Source organism: Benincasa hispida, chromosome 1 (genome assembly GCF_027475165.1).
Source record: "Benincasa hispida cultivar pf3 chromosome 1, pf3_genome.v1.1, whole genome shotgun sequence".
Lineage (NCBI taxonomy): Eukaryota > Viridiplantae > Streptophyta > Magnoliopsida > Cucurbitales > Cucurbitaceae > Benincasa > Benincasa hispida.
Window position 1 is genome coordinate 66,790,175 of NC_143478.1, and position 15,856 is coordinate 66,806,030.

The 15,856-nt window shown below is 35.6% G+C and overlaps 2 protein-coding genes across 2 annotated transcripts; one reads left to right on the forward strand and one right to left on the reverse strand.

The window, feature by feature from the left end:
* The first annotated feature begins 6,302 nt into the window (after nt 1-6,302).
* Nucleotides 6,303-10,200, forward strand: ACX2 (acyl-CoA oxidase 2). The gene is made up of 7 exons (XM_039049029.2): nt 6,303-6,983; nt 7,652-7,767; nt 8,013-8,893; nt 9,079-9,258; nt 9,351-9,517; nt 9,598-9,721; nt 9,812-10,200. Exons 1-7 carry the CDS (start codon nt 6,532-6,534, stop codon nt 9,965-9,967), a joined length of 2,076 nt encoding a protein of 691 aa, XP_038904957.1. The 5' UTR covers nt 6,303-6,531; the 3' UTR covers nt 9,968-10,200.
* Nucleotides 10,201-10,640: 440 nt separating this feature from the next.
* On the reverse strand, nt 10,641-14,826 carry LOC120070237 (bZIP transcription factor, putative (DUF630 and DUF632)). The gene is made up of 5 exons (XM_039022123.2): nt 12,595-14,826; nt 12,378-12,464; nt 12,073-12,272; nt 11,561-11,784; nt 10,641-11,447 (listed from the first exon to the last, which is right to left on the reverse strand). The coding sequence occupies exons 1-5, from the start codon at nt 13,565-13,567 to the stop codon at nt 10,793-10,795; spliced, it is 2,139 nt and encodes a 712-aa protein (XP_038878051.1). The 5' UTR covers nt 13,568-14,826; the 3' UTR covers nt 10,641-10,792.
* Nucleotides 14,827-15,856: the final 1,030 nt, after the last annotated feature.

A 15,856-nucleotide genomic window follows, 5' to 3' on the forward strand; every position in this document is an offset into this window, starting at 1 on the left:
CATGCATTAAGATAGAATTCAAAAGAGGATTTCTAGAATATATTACCTTTGATGAAACTCTTCAAATTCTTACTACTCTTCATGAAATTGGCCTTCAAAATCACAGTAGACCACCACAAGGAACTTTTTTACTATCCTCTAACTTAGATTGTGAGGTGGAAACACTGAATTGAGATTAAAGGAATTGAGAAGGAAGAGGGTTTGAAGAGAATACTGAATTTCAGAAAAACCATTAGGCATCCATTTCAAACTCTGAAATTCAGAGTATTTACGTATATAATTCATGCAAAGACTCCTTTAAACATCTGATTGACACTTCAATCAGCACTAATGGAGTAGATTAGGTATTGAATTGTGAATAATTCCACTTCAAACTCCAGAAGAGTTGGTTATTTCCACTCAAAATTAAAAACCATTTTAATTTTTATTTTTTTCAAATTCAATATAGGGTTTGATTAATTGTATTTGATATAATTAAACGTTTAATTTATCGAAACCTAAATTAATCAAACCCTAAATTGAATTTGAACACTTCAAATTCAAAACCCAAATTTCGAATTTGAACACTTCAAATCCTCTCATTTTACTAATCCAAGATATAAATTTACGAGCTAGTAAATGGACCTTATGAACCTACAGATCATAAGCTCCAGTGATTTGAGATTAATTGGCTAAACTCTTTAGACCGAATTAATCAATATTCATTAACTACCGAGACATACCACTATAGCTCGATAATTGCATTCTCTTTACTGTAGATATATTTCTGTCCACTTTAACTATAAACAGTAAGTCAATCCTTCACAGGTCATTCATATTTATAGCTAGGTCAAAATTACCATTTTTTTCCCTATAAATACATCTTGCTCCTTAAGCTCCCACTGAATCTCTATTAAAAAATTGGTTTATAGTCCAACTAATAAACCATGACCCTCTCAATCATGAGAGGGTGGGGCTCCATTGTTCAAGATCAGGAATCAGTACTTAAGAGAACAACCTATCTACTAACCCTAAATTGGGTATGAGTGAATTTCATCTTGCAATACTATGTCCCCAGCTATCTATCTGGTCTTATCCCCAAAATAGGAGGCTTATTGAGCAGTGTTGTTGGACTACTCTCACCTATGCAAATCCAAGGATAATCACAAATAAACAAGAGTTCATAGTTAGTTCAGGATTAAGATTGAGTTACCCTAGGTCATCAAATTTTGAAATAGATAATTTTAACAGTAAACGGTCGTTATAAGGAAAAGTGACTATTTCGAGATCCGGTCTTACGAAAACATCCTTTGCATAGAATACCTCTACTCACATGTCTTTACATGAATGATTTTGGGATTACATCATTTGTATCAGTATACAAAGTGGGCTGCATCCAATAGTGTTACCAGGATGAGATACCAATCTCATCCATATACTTATAGACCATTTTTGCTACATACTAAAACTTGATCCACTTTTATGTCTCCACATAAACTTAAAGTATTCATATTATAGTCATGGATTTATTTATTGGATTTTTATGACAGAATGCAACATCAATAACATTTTATTGAATGAAAAAACTGAATAATACTTTTATTAATAAATAGAATATGTTTCTAACATTTACAAACTCCGAGTTTTAGGACATTCCCAACATACCATTACTATAAGAGACTTACATTTCATTAGCTAAACCATAGGAGACTTGATTTTAATCCTGGGTGAATTGTGAACTCCTGTTTGTGACGATAATCCTTTGATCTGTATGGGTGAGAGTGGCCATGACAGCGACTCAACAAGCCTACCATTTTGGGGATTTTTCTAATTCGGGAGTTAGGAACACAACTACACAAGACAGAATTCACTCCTTCCCATTCCTTGGAAAAATAGATAAATTGCTCCCTTAATAGCTAATTCCGGGTCTTAAACAATGAGGCTTCAACCTCTCACTGGGCCGAGAAGTGTTAGTTTATAGTTGGACTATAAACTATTTATTCATTAGAGGAATTAGTGGTACTTAAGAAGTTAGGTGTAACTGCAGAGGTAAAACGATATTTTGACCCAGCTGTATTTATGAGCATTTGTGAAGGGTCATCGCTCTGTTAATTGGTTATATTCATGGACACATAAATGTATCTACAGTGCGAAGAGTGCAGCTATCAGTCTTTAATAGAGTGAATGATAGTTAATGAATATTGATTAATTTGATTAAAATAGTTTAATCAATTAATCTCATATCATTAGATCTTCTAATTTTGAGGTTCAAGTTCCCCTCGATAGCTCACTAAAGAAAATACAATGATTTGAATTGTTCAAATCAATTGATAGAATATAATGAGATTAATATAATATGGTTAATTATTTATTTGATCTATAATTAAGATAGAAATATTTGAATAGGATTCAAATAATGAATTTTTTTATGATCAAATTCATAAGGAATTAGTTAATTTTGAGAGGTGGAGGCAATTAACATATAATGTTTATTTAATTAATTAATTATATACGTTACATTAGATTTAATATATATATTTATTTATTATATTTGCTAATTAATCAAATAGGTCTCTCTTACAGTGACGTTCATTGTTCATTGGAGATCCGTTGCGGAGAAAAAGCTTGGGATTTTCCTGAAGACAAAGGGATCTACAAAGGTAAGAAACGTTCATCTTCCCTTTTCTTCTTATTAAAAGGCATGTTGAATGTATAAACATGATTTATCCTCTATTTTGGTTCTATTCTATTCTGATTTTGTTTCATATAAACCGAAAAATTGAAATGCAAGACGTTCACACACTTCCGCTTGAGATTCAATCTCTTTAAACTCAACTACTCATCTAGGCCTAAACCTCAAACCTGTCACTATATCAAACTCTTCTCACTCGAAAGAAGCCTTCTTCCCTAGTAACTTAAAGCTAATGATGTCTTCCTTATCCTCATGTACCTCCCTCAAAAGAATATAATGGCACAAAGGCCCACCAAAAACTAACTTAACATCCAATAAATGACCAAAAACAGTCTGCTTAAACATGTACAACTACCTAGGTGTTAACTTGTTCTTAATATTAGAGATTGTTTTCGTCAGATGAAAACGAATATCAGGTACCAATGTCATCTGTCACACAAACTATTACCCAAAAATTGAACTCAACAATCAATTAGGTAAAATAACAACAAAATAGAAGCATTGTATTTGGAATCTACCTTAAATCTTGGGGTAAAACTTGCCCTAGATTGTGTACTAATTATGAAAAACTCGGGTCATTTACACTAGCGTGCCACGAGATTATGGTTTTTGGTCACATTCTGTATAATATCTCGGGGATGATCTCAGGCTAAATTTACCTCGAGATCATATACAAAAGTCCAAAACTCAATAGTCCACTCAATCTCAGGACACATTCAATAGATCTCGGGACTACTTCATCCATCTCGATCAAGATGCAAACATATTTCACTTGAGATAGGATGAAGTATCCAGAAAATCATCAAATACAAACAAGATACACAAAAAAAGCCCAAATATTCAAAGAAAAAAAAATATACAACCCAGATTTCACATATATCTTAGATAGACACTAAAATCCTCAAGCGCTAATATAAGTCGAAAGTGTAGACAAAACGAAGAAAATAGTGGAATACCTCTACAATAACGAAGCTTAAGGATGCAAATAACTATGAAGATAAGGAAAATTTCAAAGCAAATGTAGGGAGATCTCAGGCGAAGTGATTTAGGCTATGAATTACATGTTTTAAAGTCATTTTTATCCATCTTTTACTAGGAAAAGTGAATTACCGCATGAGTTGTCTCTTGAATTTTGGCTTAATTCACAAAAGCTCTTGAAGATCTAGGGCTTTAATTATGATATTTGATTATTTAACGTTAATTTGGTGAATTTTGGCAGTTTTTGATAGCTTCTGCAAGATTTTAATCTGATGTGCCCGCAGTAGTCTGATGTGACCGCAGTACTGGGCCCTAAAATTTCAAATTTCGTATCAGTCAAGATCATTTCTTATTTTCTCGAGTATATCAATATTCAGTTTTGATTTTGTCTAGAAGTCGATCAGACCTTGAATTTTGGTCTTCCCCAACCACTTTAAGGTTTATAAAATGGATGGAAGCCTCCAAATGGAGATCATCAACTCCTTGGTCGAACCCATCTTCTCCATCACCGTTTCTGTCATTATCCAGCAGTCACCTTAGGTTTATTTTTGTGTTTCAAGTCAGAACCTTATGAACAGGAGTTCCTCTAAGGTGTTTTGGCTCTAGGATTTTTCGTCCACAGAAATAAGCATCGAGGAATGATTTCCACCTTGGAAAAGGAGAGATTATCCTAGGGAGGCTTGGAACTTGAAGATTTATCTCAAGTTCATTGGAGTTGCAATTTTCTAGCATTTCTTTTCTTTTATTTATTCTTTGTAATTATTTTTATTCATCTCTTCTCTTTTCAATCGAACTCTATTGTAGCAATATTTTTTTATATAATAAAGAAGTTTATTTTGTCAATCATCATGAGCTAAATTCTTCCTAGGGGTTCGGCAATGTGAATGCCCTAAGGTCTCTATGGCTTAAATACTACTGCACTCGCACCACTTTGCTATTATTGCATTCTCTTTATTGACTTTTATAGAAAGTCTTGATAAATTAAATTGACCACTTAATTTAACAATCTAGTGGAGTTTTAGTGTTGAGAAGGCTAGAGTGTAAGCAGATCTCACAAAGAGATATGGGACCAAGAGCCTAGGAATAGAAGAATCATGTCACCTTAGGAATAAGGGACACCATAGGGCAAAGAAATTGAAATTAAATTAATCTAGGGTTTAGTTACCCTGGGAACATTCGGTAGTAGGTGCTAAGAACTTCTAAAGGAATTGGACCTCAGACCAAATAGGTGTTGATTTCTGCTCATGCATATTTCACTGTCCTGGTGCAATGCGACCGCGTCACTTTTGTTGTAGAGCCCGAAAGGATGAAGCATTGTTAGCTCTATTCAGTTACCATTATTTACTATTTTATTTTTTACCTCAATTTCTACATTATTTACTGTTTTATTTTTTACCTCAATTTCTACTCATTCATAACACATTCATTTTGGTTACCTTCGGTTGTATTAAAATTTCAATTTTAATCAAATTAAAAGTATTGCTAGTCCTGTGATTTCGATACTCGGAATACTCCGAGATTATTACATCTTCAACAGTGTATGCTTGCACTTAGACCTTTCTTTTTCTGAAATATTTTACTTCCCATACATTTAGTCAATCACGAAGTGAAGAGCGGGAATGATTTCTATTTATATGAAGGGTTCTTTCAAATATGGGTATTTCCGTTCTTTCTACAGGCTAGATAATTTGAATTCTTAACGTTTCAAATTCAATCACAAGGCCGATCTTGCTCGAGAAGGTCCAAGATAAACTCTTTTAACGAGTTTTCAGAAAGTGTACTATTTTTGTAATGTGAAAACTAGAAAGGACTATTTTGGACAATTTTCCCCATGTGAGAATTGTAGACTCTTTTCAACCTTGTAATGATCTCCACATATGGTCTTTGATTTGTCGTATTGTGGCAGGTTTTCTTCTTTAGTAAGTACAAGTTTTGTTTACAAAAATATAAAATTTTAAGAATAAAATTATAATTTAGCCAGCATTTACTTACCAATAATAATAATAATAATAATAATAATAATAATAATCAATTGGATACATAATGTTATTCCTTTCATATTGTTTACTAGGTGTAATTTAGAATCTAAATGAGTAATATATTGATTGAATACCTTTGTCATATGTTTAAATTAAGAGCCAATATAATAATTTTTTATTTATTCTATAGTAATATTTTTATATTCTAATGATTTAGTTAATATTAACACATAATAACTAATTAAAACTGAAAAATATCAATATAATGATATTTAATAATATTGAAATCTATTTGAATAATTTATTGGACATTAATAATTAATTACTAACTAAAATAAGTTAAAAGTCAATATACTTCAACTTATATACGAATATGCTAATGATTATAGATCTATAATTCAAATTTTTCTACCTTAAATTATACTAAAAATAACTGAAATAAATCAAAGGTTGAAAATTCGATTATCCTATTGTTGTATTAATAACTAAAATAAAACTATATCAATTGAATTTATTAATTTCTTTTTGAAGAAAATTGAATGTATTAATTTATTAGAACAAAATTGATTTAAATATAAAATATTTCTGGATCCTAATAAAAACATTATGAATTAAAATGATTCTTCTTTTTAATTTCCATATCCTATAAGTAAGGGATTGAAAATTATAAAGATATATTATAAAATGTCAATGTCCAAAGCTTCTCCCTCAAAGCATATCCAAATTGCGTTGAGAAACGCGCCAATTCAACTGCCAGCCACATCTCCCAATCAGATTTCGACACGTAGATAATCGCAAACGCCGCGTCACCTTCCCTTTTTCGTTAAGTAATCGAAAGAAGAACCGCCCTCCGGTAGGTAGTTCTCTATCTTTCTCTACGAGTTTGCGATCGTCGTCGGAGAGATGGCATCAGCGACAGAACCGAATTGGACAGCGAAGGAGGAATCTCAGGCAGCCTCCCGACGAATCGAGCGGCTGTCCTTGCACCTGACTCCGATTCCCCTTCCCGGAGACGGTTCGTACCGGATTGAAATTGCAACGTGCGCAGGGACATCGAAGGCGAAAATCGAGGTCGACATGGGGAGTTTATCAGTGTACATGAGGGGGAAACATAGGGAGATTCAAGAGCGAGTGTTTGATTACTTCAATTCGAGGCCTGAATTGCAGACACCGGTAGAGATCTCCATGAACGATCATCGGGAGCTTTGTATGAAGCAATTGATCGGTCTGGTGAGGGAAGCCGGAATTAGACCGTTTAGGTTTGTGAATGAAGATCCTGCTCAATATTTCGCCATTATGGAGGCTGTTGGAAGCGTCGATGTCTCTCTCGCCATTAAGATGGGCGTCCAGTTCAGGTGATCTTTACTTTCCTATCATCTCATTCTTGAATCAATTTGTATTTGTATCGTCCTTAATTATGATTTAGCTTAACGGCTTAAAATATGATTTCGAGTAATTCTATTTTTGTCCATGTGAGTTTCTTTTGGGATTTAAACCTATAAATCTCCTTTACTATAATATTTAAAATTAATTGGTAGAATTTGATTGATTTTTTAAGGAAAAAATTTAGTAAATATTTAAACTAAAACATATTATCTATATTCTCGCTAGAAACTTGAAAAACATATGAGAATTAGTTTCTCAATGTTGGAACTAATTTGAGAATTTATGTAAATGATTGGAGGTAAGTTACAAACAACAAAGAACTTGAGTTATTTGGGTGGGGTCTTATATGTTTTAACCATTAATTTGGATTAGTTTAATAAGGAAAATCCTTTTATCCTTGGATTAGGGTCTTAAGATATTACATTTTCTTGCGAGGCTTGCCCCAAAACATTTGCTGACCATGAATTTAGCTGGAATTTCTCTTCCAAATGTTGAATTTAACTGCAATGACTAATTCCTCTGTCGGGTGAGAGATGAAAGTTAAGTTTGTGGGAAGAAAATTTGATGAGGAATTTAATTTAAGCTTAGTTATATTTTGTTGATCTGTTGCTCAATAGGAACAATGATATTTTTGCAGTCTTTGGGGTGGCTCTGTCCTCAATTTAGGAACCAAAAAGCACAGAGACAAATTCTTTGATGGTATTGACAATGTGGATTATCCTGGTTGTTTTGCTATGACTGAACTTCATCATGGTAAGTCTAAATTGTAAATTTTATTGTTTATTTCGAATTTTTTAAGTAGCTCAGCTTATCGTTAGCACAAAGTACTTCCTCTAATTTCACTACTCATTTGGCGTTGAATGCTATACAACTTATATGGTAATATTAGATGATAAATTTTAGTGAATTTAATTAAATCTTGTGAGCTTATCTTAGGCATTGTTCGGTAATGTAGGTTTGCATTTTGATATAAAACCTCTTCCTTTACTTCTTTGAAGGCTCAAACGTTCAGGGTCTCCAAACAACAGCTACATTTGATCCCATCACTGATGAATTCATTATCAATACACCAAATGATGGAGCCATCAAATGGTGGATTGGCAATGCTGCAGTTCATGGCAAGTTTGCCACTGTTTTTGCTAAGCTGGTGTTGCCAACTCATGATTATAAGAAGACTGCTGATATGGGTGTCCATGCATTCATTGTTCCGATAAGAGATCTTAAGACTCATAAGACACTTCCGGGAATTGAAATACATGATTGTGGCCACAAGGTAGGCCTCAATGGGGTGGATAATGGAGCATTGAGATTCCGTTCAGTGAGAATTCCACGGGATAATCTCCTTGACCGATTTGGAGAGGTATCTCGAGATGGGAAGTATAAGAGTAGTCTACCATCCATCAACAAAAGATTTGCAGCCACATTAGGAGAACTAGTTGGTGGAAGAGTTGGCCTGGCATATTCGTCAGCTAGTGTCCTTAAAATTGCTTCCACAATTGCAATTCGATATTCGCTGTTACGTCAGCAGTTTGGTCCTCCAAAGCAGCCTGAAGTCAGTATTCTTGATTATCAATCTCAACAACACAAGCTAATGCCAATGCTGGCATCAACGTATGCCTTCCAATTTGCTACTTTGCAACTAGTGGAGAAGTACGCACAGATGAAGAAGACTCATGATGAAGAACTAGTTGGAGACGTGCATGCATTATCAGCGGGGCTCAAGGCTTACATTACTTCATACACGGCAAAGTCATTAAGTACCTGTAGGGAAGCCTGTGGTGGCCATGGATACGCTGCAGTCAATCGCTTTGGTACCCTTAGGAACGATCATGATATTTTCCAGACTTTTGAAGGGGACAATACTGTTCTTCTACAACAGGTTTTGCTAACATAATCTTCTGTTTGTGGGGCATTGTTTTTCCTTAGATGATTGTATATTTATACTTCAACTCATTCATTCTGGGTTCTTGATATTAATTATTAGGCTCATCTCTATAATGTAGAAGAATACTTTAGCATTTTTAACCATTATGACTAGAGCTGAACTTTTCTCGTTTTGTATAGGTCGCAGCCTACCTCTTGAAGCAATACAAGGAGAAATTTCAAGGTGGGACACTTGCAGTTACATGGAACTACTTGCGAGAATCCATGAATACGTATTTGTCTCAGCCAAATCCCGTCACTGCACGGTGGGAAAGTGTGGACCATTTGCGAGATCCTAAGTTTCAGCTAGATGCCTTCCAAGTGAGTATAATAATAGTTGCTTCCCGAGAATGAAAATGCTTCTAATGTTCAAACTCATAGAGTCCTTATTCTTCATGGTGTTCTTGTCACAGTATCGAACATCTCGGTTACTTCAAAGTGTGGCTGTTCGTCTTCGCAAGCATACTAAAACCCTTGGTGGCTTTGGTGCATGGAATAGATGCCTGAATCACCTCTTGACTCTCGCGGAATCCCACATCGAATCCGTAATCCTCGCTCAGTTTATTGAAGCTATACAAAGGTTCCTCTCATTCCAACACCTGCACTTACATTACATTCTTTTTCTGTTCTTAAGTTTAACAATTTGTCGTTCTACATCAGATGTCCCAATGCAAATACACAGGCTACTCTGAAACTGGTATGCGATCTTTATGCCTTGGATCGAATCTGGAATGACATTGGAACGTACCGAAATGTTGACTATGTAGCTCCCAACAAAGCAAAGGTATTTTTAGCCAGCATCAAATGGTGTATAAATATCATATAACTCTCGGTCAAATTGAATTCATCTGCTAATTTTCGTTCTGACCTGCAGGCAATTCATAAGCTCACTGAATATCTATGCTTTCAAGTGAGAAACATTGCTCAAGAACTGGTTGATGCATTTGATCTTCCAGATCATGTAACTCGGGCGCCCATTGCGATGCAGTCGAATGCATACTCCCAATACACACAGTATGTCGGGTTCTGATTGCCAACCAATTCAAATTGTATACAAACTCAGAGGCAATCGGTGGGTGGTTAGGCAATCGTTGAGTTTTATTATCACTGATACAAACTATTGGTTGAGTCAATTCTTGGAAGCTCAAATGATTCTGAATATCAACATCACAAGATCTCGATAAAACTGTCAGATGATAAAATATTGGTTGTATGGATATTTACAGAAAGAAATGAAATTATCTAAAAGGATTTGTTCGTTCACTGAAGTTTGGCTGAAAATATGGTTACTGTTACTCAATGTTAGCATTTTTTTTTCTACAATTTTGTTTATATTCTTTTACATCTTAATGATGAGATAATGGAAAAATTAAAGGAAGAATAAAGCAAGATACACTTTAATACTTTCAATTCCAATTAAGGTGTCAAACTTTCGTTGACAAATTTTTTATCAACATGCTTTATGATGATATATATATAATGGGAAATTAAAGGAAGAATAAAGCAAGATACACTTCATATTTTCAATTAATTAAGGTGTTAAATTTTCATGTACATCACTTTTTTTTTTTTTTTTAACATTTTGATATTCAAAGATTTGTCGAATATTGAGGTCTTTACCATTTTATATATATGGAATCCATGGTCCTAAATGGATTAAATTATGCCTAATATCACAAAAATGAAGGGAAAGAGAAACTGACTTTCAAGAAACCAACAAGATTTCTGGAAGCAGAATAAAATGAGCTGATCATGATGCAACAATCATAGAGCTCAGCAAATTCTTCAAAACTGTACAAATATTCAATCTCAGCCAAACTTGAGAAATATTTGCACTTCCCCTTAATTACATAGTTTAATATCTAACTGGCTTAAAATTCAAATATGTTGAATGCGCAGCCTCGCTTTTCTGTCTAACATCTTCGTACATTTTAAGCGAGGCCTCAGAAAACTTCGTTAGCCGATCAAGAACTTTTGTTAAACTTGAATGTATGCAATTTAAGTTCGTAGAGAAAGTATCGTTGTTTTCGTCACCTTTCCCTTGTAGTTCTTCCCCATTGTTTGCTTCAACAAGCTTCTGTTTCCTCTGTAGTTCAGCTTGTTGGGATATTGAACAGTTCAATTCTCCCAAGAAGGCTCTGATGGCATTGCTGAGTTCATTAGATGGAAGGTCGTTGATTCCAGTTAACCAATCGCGACATAAGACAAAGATAGGCGGGGCAATGACACGGCGAGGAGAGAATGGTCTTCTGCTCTTTGAGCGCTCCTGTGGCTGAATGCAATGTTGTAGCCAGCCATTCAAAGCACCAACATATGATGCAAGGCTGTTGATCCAGTTTGCAAAGCTTAGGCCAAAACATTCGATCTCTTGTTGAAGTTGGATCGATATCTGCCTCTGTGTGTCTGCTCGAGGTGTACCCATGGCAGCACTCTTTGAATGATATGCCAACGATATTGTTATGTACTGTGCATGATGGCATTCAAGCATCGCTTTCCACATCCTGATCAATCTGCACCGAAACAAACAGTATTGACGAAACAGCACAACATCAATAACCAGCTGCAAATGAGCTGTATCACCTTAACGTTTCGATTGTGAAGTAGAAAATAAGATCCTTCTTACCCCTGTATGAGCTCAATGAGTTGTGGCTGCATTTCTTCATCTCTCATTTTCTCAATGCGTTTTGATATTGAATCAACAGAATAAATTGCAACTCGTATCCGGGAGTGCAGATCCTTGACAACTGCCCTCGTCTTGTCGATGACTTGAGTACTATAATCCTTTGCAAATAGATATCTGAGTTGATCACACTTACGATCATACTCCTTCTGGATGGATTCGCTTGCCTAAAAGTGCGAGTGAAATGGAAAGACAAACAAGCCTTATTAAAAAAGAGACCCATGTAAATCCATCCAATCTCCAAAATCCTATTTCTAAATTTCAGTAACCGAAACGATCAGCTCAAGATATTTCACCAATGCATATTTCACCAATGCATATCACCATGTATTTGCTACCACGAAATCGATGCATATCATAAATATGCTTCATCAATGCTTAAGATTTAAGCTAGAATGCAACATATTTGAGTATCTGATTTTCTTCTTCACATAACAGTTAAATCAGTGACATACCTTGACTTCATCATAGAGTTTTCTCTCCCATGCATAAAGGCGGTCCAAGGTAGAGGAATGACTTCCAGAGATCATACAGAACTCTTCTACAAATTCACTTCCACTGTCATCATCATCTTTTGCAGCAAGAGGATTCCTTGATGAAGATGACCGAGACGATGTTGACCGTTTCCACGTAATCACTTTTGTCTTATGAGGTTCTGCATATACATTAGGACTCTGTTAATACACCAAAATCAACAAGTAAAAGGCTACCTCAGAGTACAAAATTGAAGGGTTCAATCTCTTTCACCCAAAAATCTTACCATGAGAAAAGAGAGCAGGCTTAGCAGGACAGCAAACAAGTCGTAACCGACGTAAAGGGTCCAGAAAAGCAAGACCAGATATACTTCCTGCAATAGTTGAGGTACAACAGTGAAAATTAGTGAACTACTCAGCCAGCAGAAATCAAATACACATATGAACAGCTATAAATAATTCGAACAAATTAAGCAGTTAATCGACGTTTTCTCCTCAATGTACCATTTTCTTCAAGGTATCCAACTCTGATTTTATTGGCTTCAAGCATTCTAGAGATCTCCCTCCCAGATTCTGAAGCTCTCTGAAACCGATTGTCAATCTCCTTAATGCTGGAAAGAAAATCTTTAGCTCTATGAGTAATAAACTCTGAGGGATCTTCTTGTTCAGTACACAATCTCTTCTCCAACTCCATCGCCCCTCTTGAACCAGATTGTTCAAGCACAACTTTGTTCGACAAACCCGTGGAAGAAACCTCTTTATCTTCCCGTCTCGCCATCTCCAAATTTCTTTCTTCAACAGCCACAGTGGAACTCAAATGGTCACCATTTTCACAAGCCTTTTGCACTGCTTCTGGTTTTGAAGTTCCTTCATGAAACTCATCTTTGGCATCAGTCATTTCTCCCTTAAATTGCTTCCACATTCTCTCATCCTCAAAGTTCACATCCATCCCACCAGTCCCCAAAAACCTGAAGCTCTCAATTTCATCATTGGTGTCAAAGTAATCCCAAGAGGGTCCTGACTCATGAAGCGGCGGCGGGGGCGGCGGAGGCAATGGGGAAACAACTGATTCTTCATAGACAAAATTATGGCTACTCGGCCGGAGCTTGACAGTAAGAGGGGTACCACCCCCGGCGACCATGTAACTAATTGTGGCTATCGGCGGCGAAATGGGGCTCTCTTGCAATGGAGATTCTGAAGCATCGGCAGTCTGCGACGGGCATGGAGACGGATAAGAGGAATGCGATGGCGTTTTATCGATCTCGGTAGCCGACGTTGACAGAGATGACTCTATCAACACCTCAGCCTCGGCGTATCGCCGGAGAGACACGCCGACGTTTTTGAGGGCCTGAACATAACAGACATGGGCAGCGGCTAGAGCGTATCTCGAATCGATGGCCTGTTTGATGTACCGTTTTCGTTCCTTACAAAGACGTAGGGCTTCGTTATTCTCGATTTTTGAGTTCGAACCACCCATTTCTCGCCAAAAGTTTCACGACCCAGTTCATGAAATTGAGGTTGGAGCCATAAAATTTTAATTATCAGAACACCCACTTCGTAATCAATGGCTTCCTGCCTCGATTTGCAGAAGTAACCCACCAGCATCAGACATTGTAGAGCATCGAGATGAATAGATTTCGAGAAACAGAGCAAAAGAAAAAACGAAACCTCTCGACAAAACAGAGCAAGCTCTTTTCAACAAACAACGCGCAAACCCCCCCACAAAATCAAGAACCCACTACAGGAAAACGTGTTTGCAAAGAAAGGGACAAGACCCACAAAATGGAATGTGCTTGAGAAGCCGGAGTTCTCTTCACATTACATTCACAGTATGAAGAAAAAAACAGAGGATTACCTTGTTTTGAAGGATGAAAGAGAGCGAAGCTAGAAAGATCAGTGACCAGGAGCTCATAAAATCAAACCCATCAATGGAAAACTTGAAGAGAACTAAATAAAAAACGAAACTAGCTCTGAGATTATCAGTCTTCACTCTTCAATGAGCCTCTGAAACGAAGATTTTTGCAGAGATGGAGAGGGAAAGGCAGTAATGATGAAGCAAAATGGAGATTAAAAAAAAAAATCCTAAGGAAAGAGAGCAAGAAAAGAAAAAGGAAAAATTGTAGCTCAGTGGGAATCTGCTTACACAATCACCGTAGCAAGAAACTCCTCGAAATATGTGTAGATTTCACCAAAAATTCAAAAGAAAAGGAAAAAGAAAAAACATAAGAAATTAGAAAACATTCATACTTCTCTGTTCAATTAAAGAATTATAATGGCCATTCCTTTTTATGGGAAGGACAAAAAAACAAATGAGAGAGCAGAGATTTAAGAATTAAAAACTAAAGCAAAAACCTTTCGCACTAAACAGAACGGAGGAAATTGGTGTCAGAAAAGAGAGAGAGAGAGAGTAGCATCATTTATTGGAAAAGGTGAGTAGATGACCGAATTGCCCTTGATTTTCACCAGAGAAAGTGTAACGGCTCCTTAAAATCCGGTTTTTAGGGAAATGGCGTTTTGTTCTGTAGCAACTTTTGCCAGCTAACTTCGCCATTTTTACAGTAACGGAGCTCTGTACTGCTGCTGCTCTGTTTTGTTAGTGGAATGAGAGAGAAGAGAAATTAGAGCTGATTCAATTTTGAATATTCTTTTTCTACTTTTCATTATTGAATGAAAAGTTTTTTTTTTTTTTTTTCTTTTGAGGTTTTAAAAGATATTTGATTTAATAATATGCAATTTAGATTAGCAGTCTGGAAATTTACTATAAATTGAGTATGGCAGCGAATCTTTGGTACGGGATGACAACTTAGTGACACGGAAAGGAATGTTTACTTTTTCCATTGTTATAAAGATTTTGTGTAAATTTTTTGGTAGATTTTTCTTCTTTCCTAAGGATAATCGTCTTTATTCTTCTTTAATCTTTTTTTCTCTTTTATCATAATAAAAAAAATATATATCAAAGTCTAATTTAGTCCATGAGCTAACTTCGAATTGATTGTTCTATTGGTCAATACACATTATATCCTCAAAGAGAAGAAGAGGAGTTCGAATCACCATTTCGACATATAATTGCACTTATAATTCATTAACTTTAATAACTAATAATTTAGCTTATATCATTCATAAGATGTAGGTATATTATAGCTAGATTTATCTGGATGGACCAAGATCAAGAATCACAAAGATAGGAAGTCCAAAGACGATGATAAAAACTCGAGATGAATGATCCAAGGCCAATAGAACCCACACCTGATCCATAGCTAGTCACGGCCTTAGGAAATCAATCCAGGTAGGATCTTGGAGGATCTCTACAAGATTCGTGGAGGATCTTTGAGACTTTGCACTAGACCAGGTGAGTAGTTGAGCTCACGTGATTAGTGGTCCAAGTTACTTACATATGATCCATAAGAAGAACCGTCTAAAGTTAAGTTGACACATAACTTGACTGGTCATGAGTAAGTGGTGTAGTGTAATTGTTTGAACAATAACTCAATACTTCCAAGAATTCAAAATAAAACAATAATGAGTTCGGGTATTACTTATGCAAAGCTAAGGTCTATATGAGTAACTTCAATCGTTTGTCAATGGTACACTATTAATTTCTTATCTTCATCTATTGTGTTAAGTTACTCACCAATTCATTATTGAGGTGAACAAGGTGTCTCAGTATAGGTGGCTTGACACCACACCTGTGCTATTTTTTATTACTTTGCAAGACATTTGTAATACTTATTTTAAGAAAGTATAAATTTATTGCAGATTTTTATTT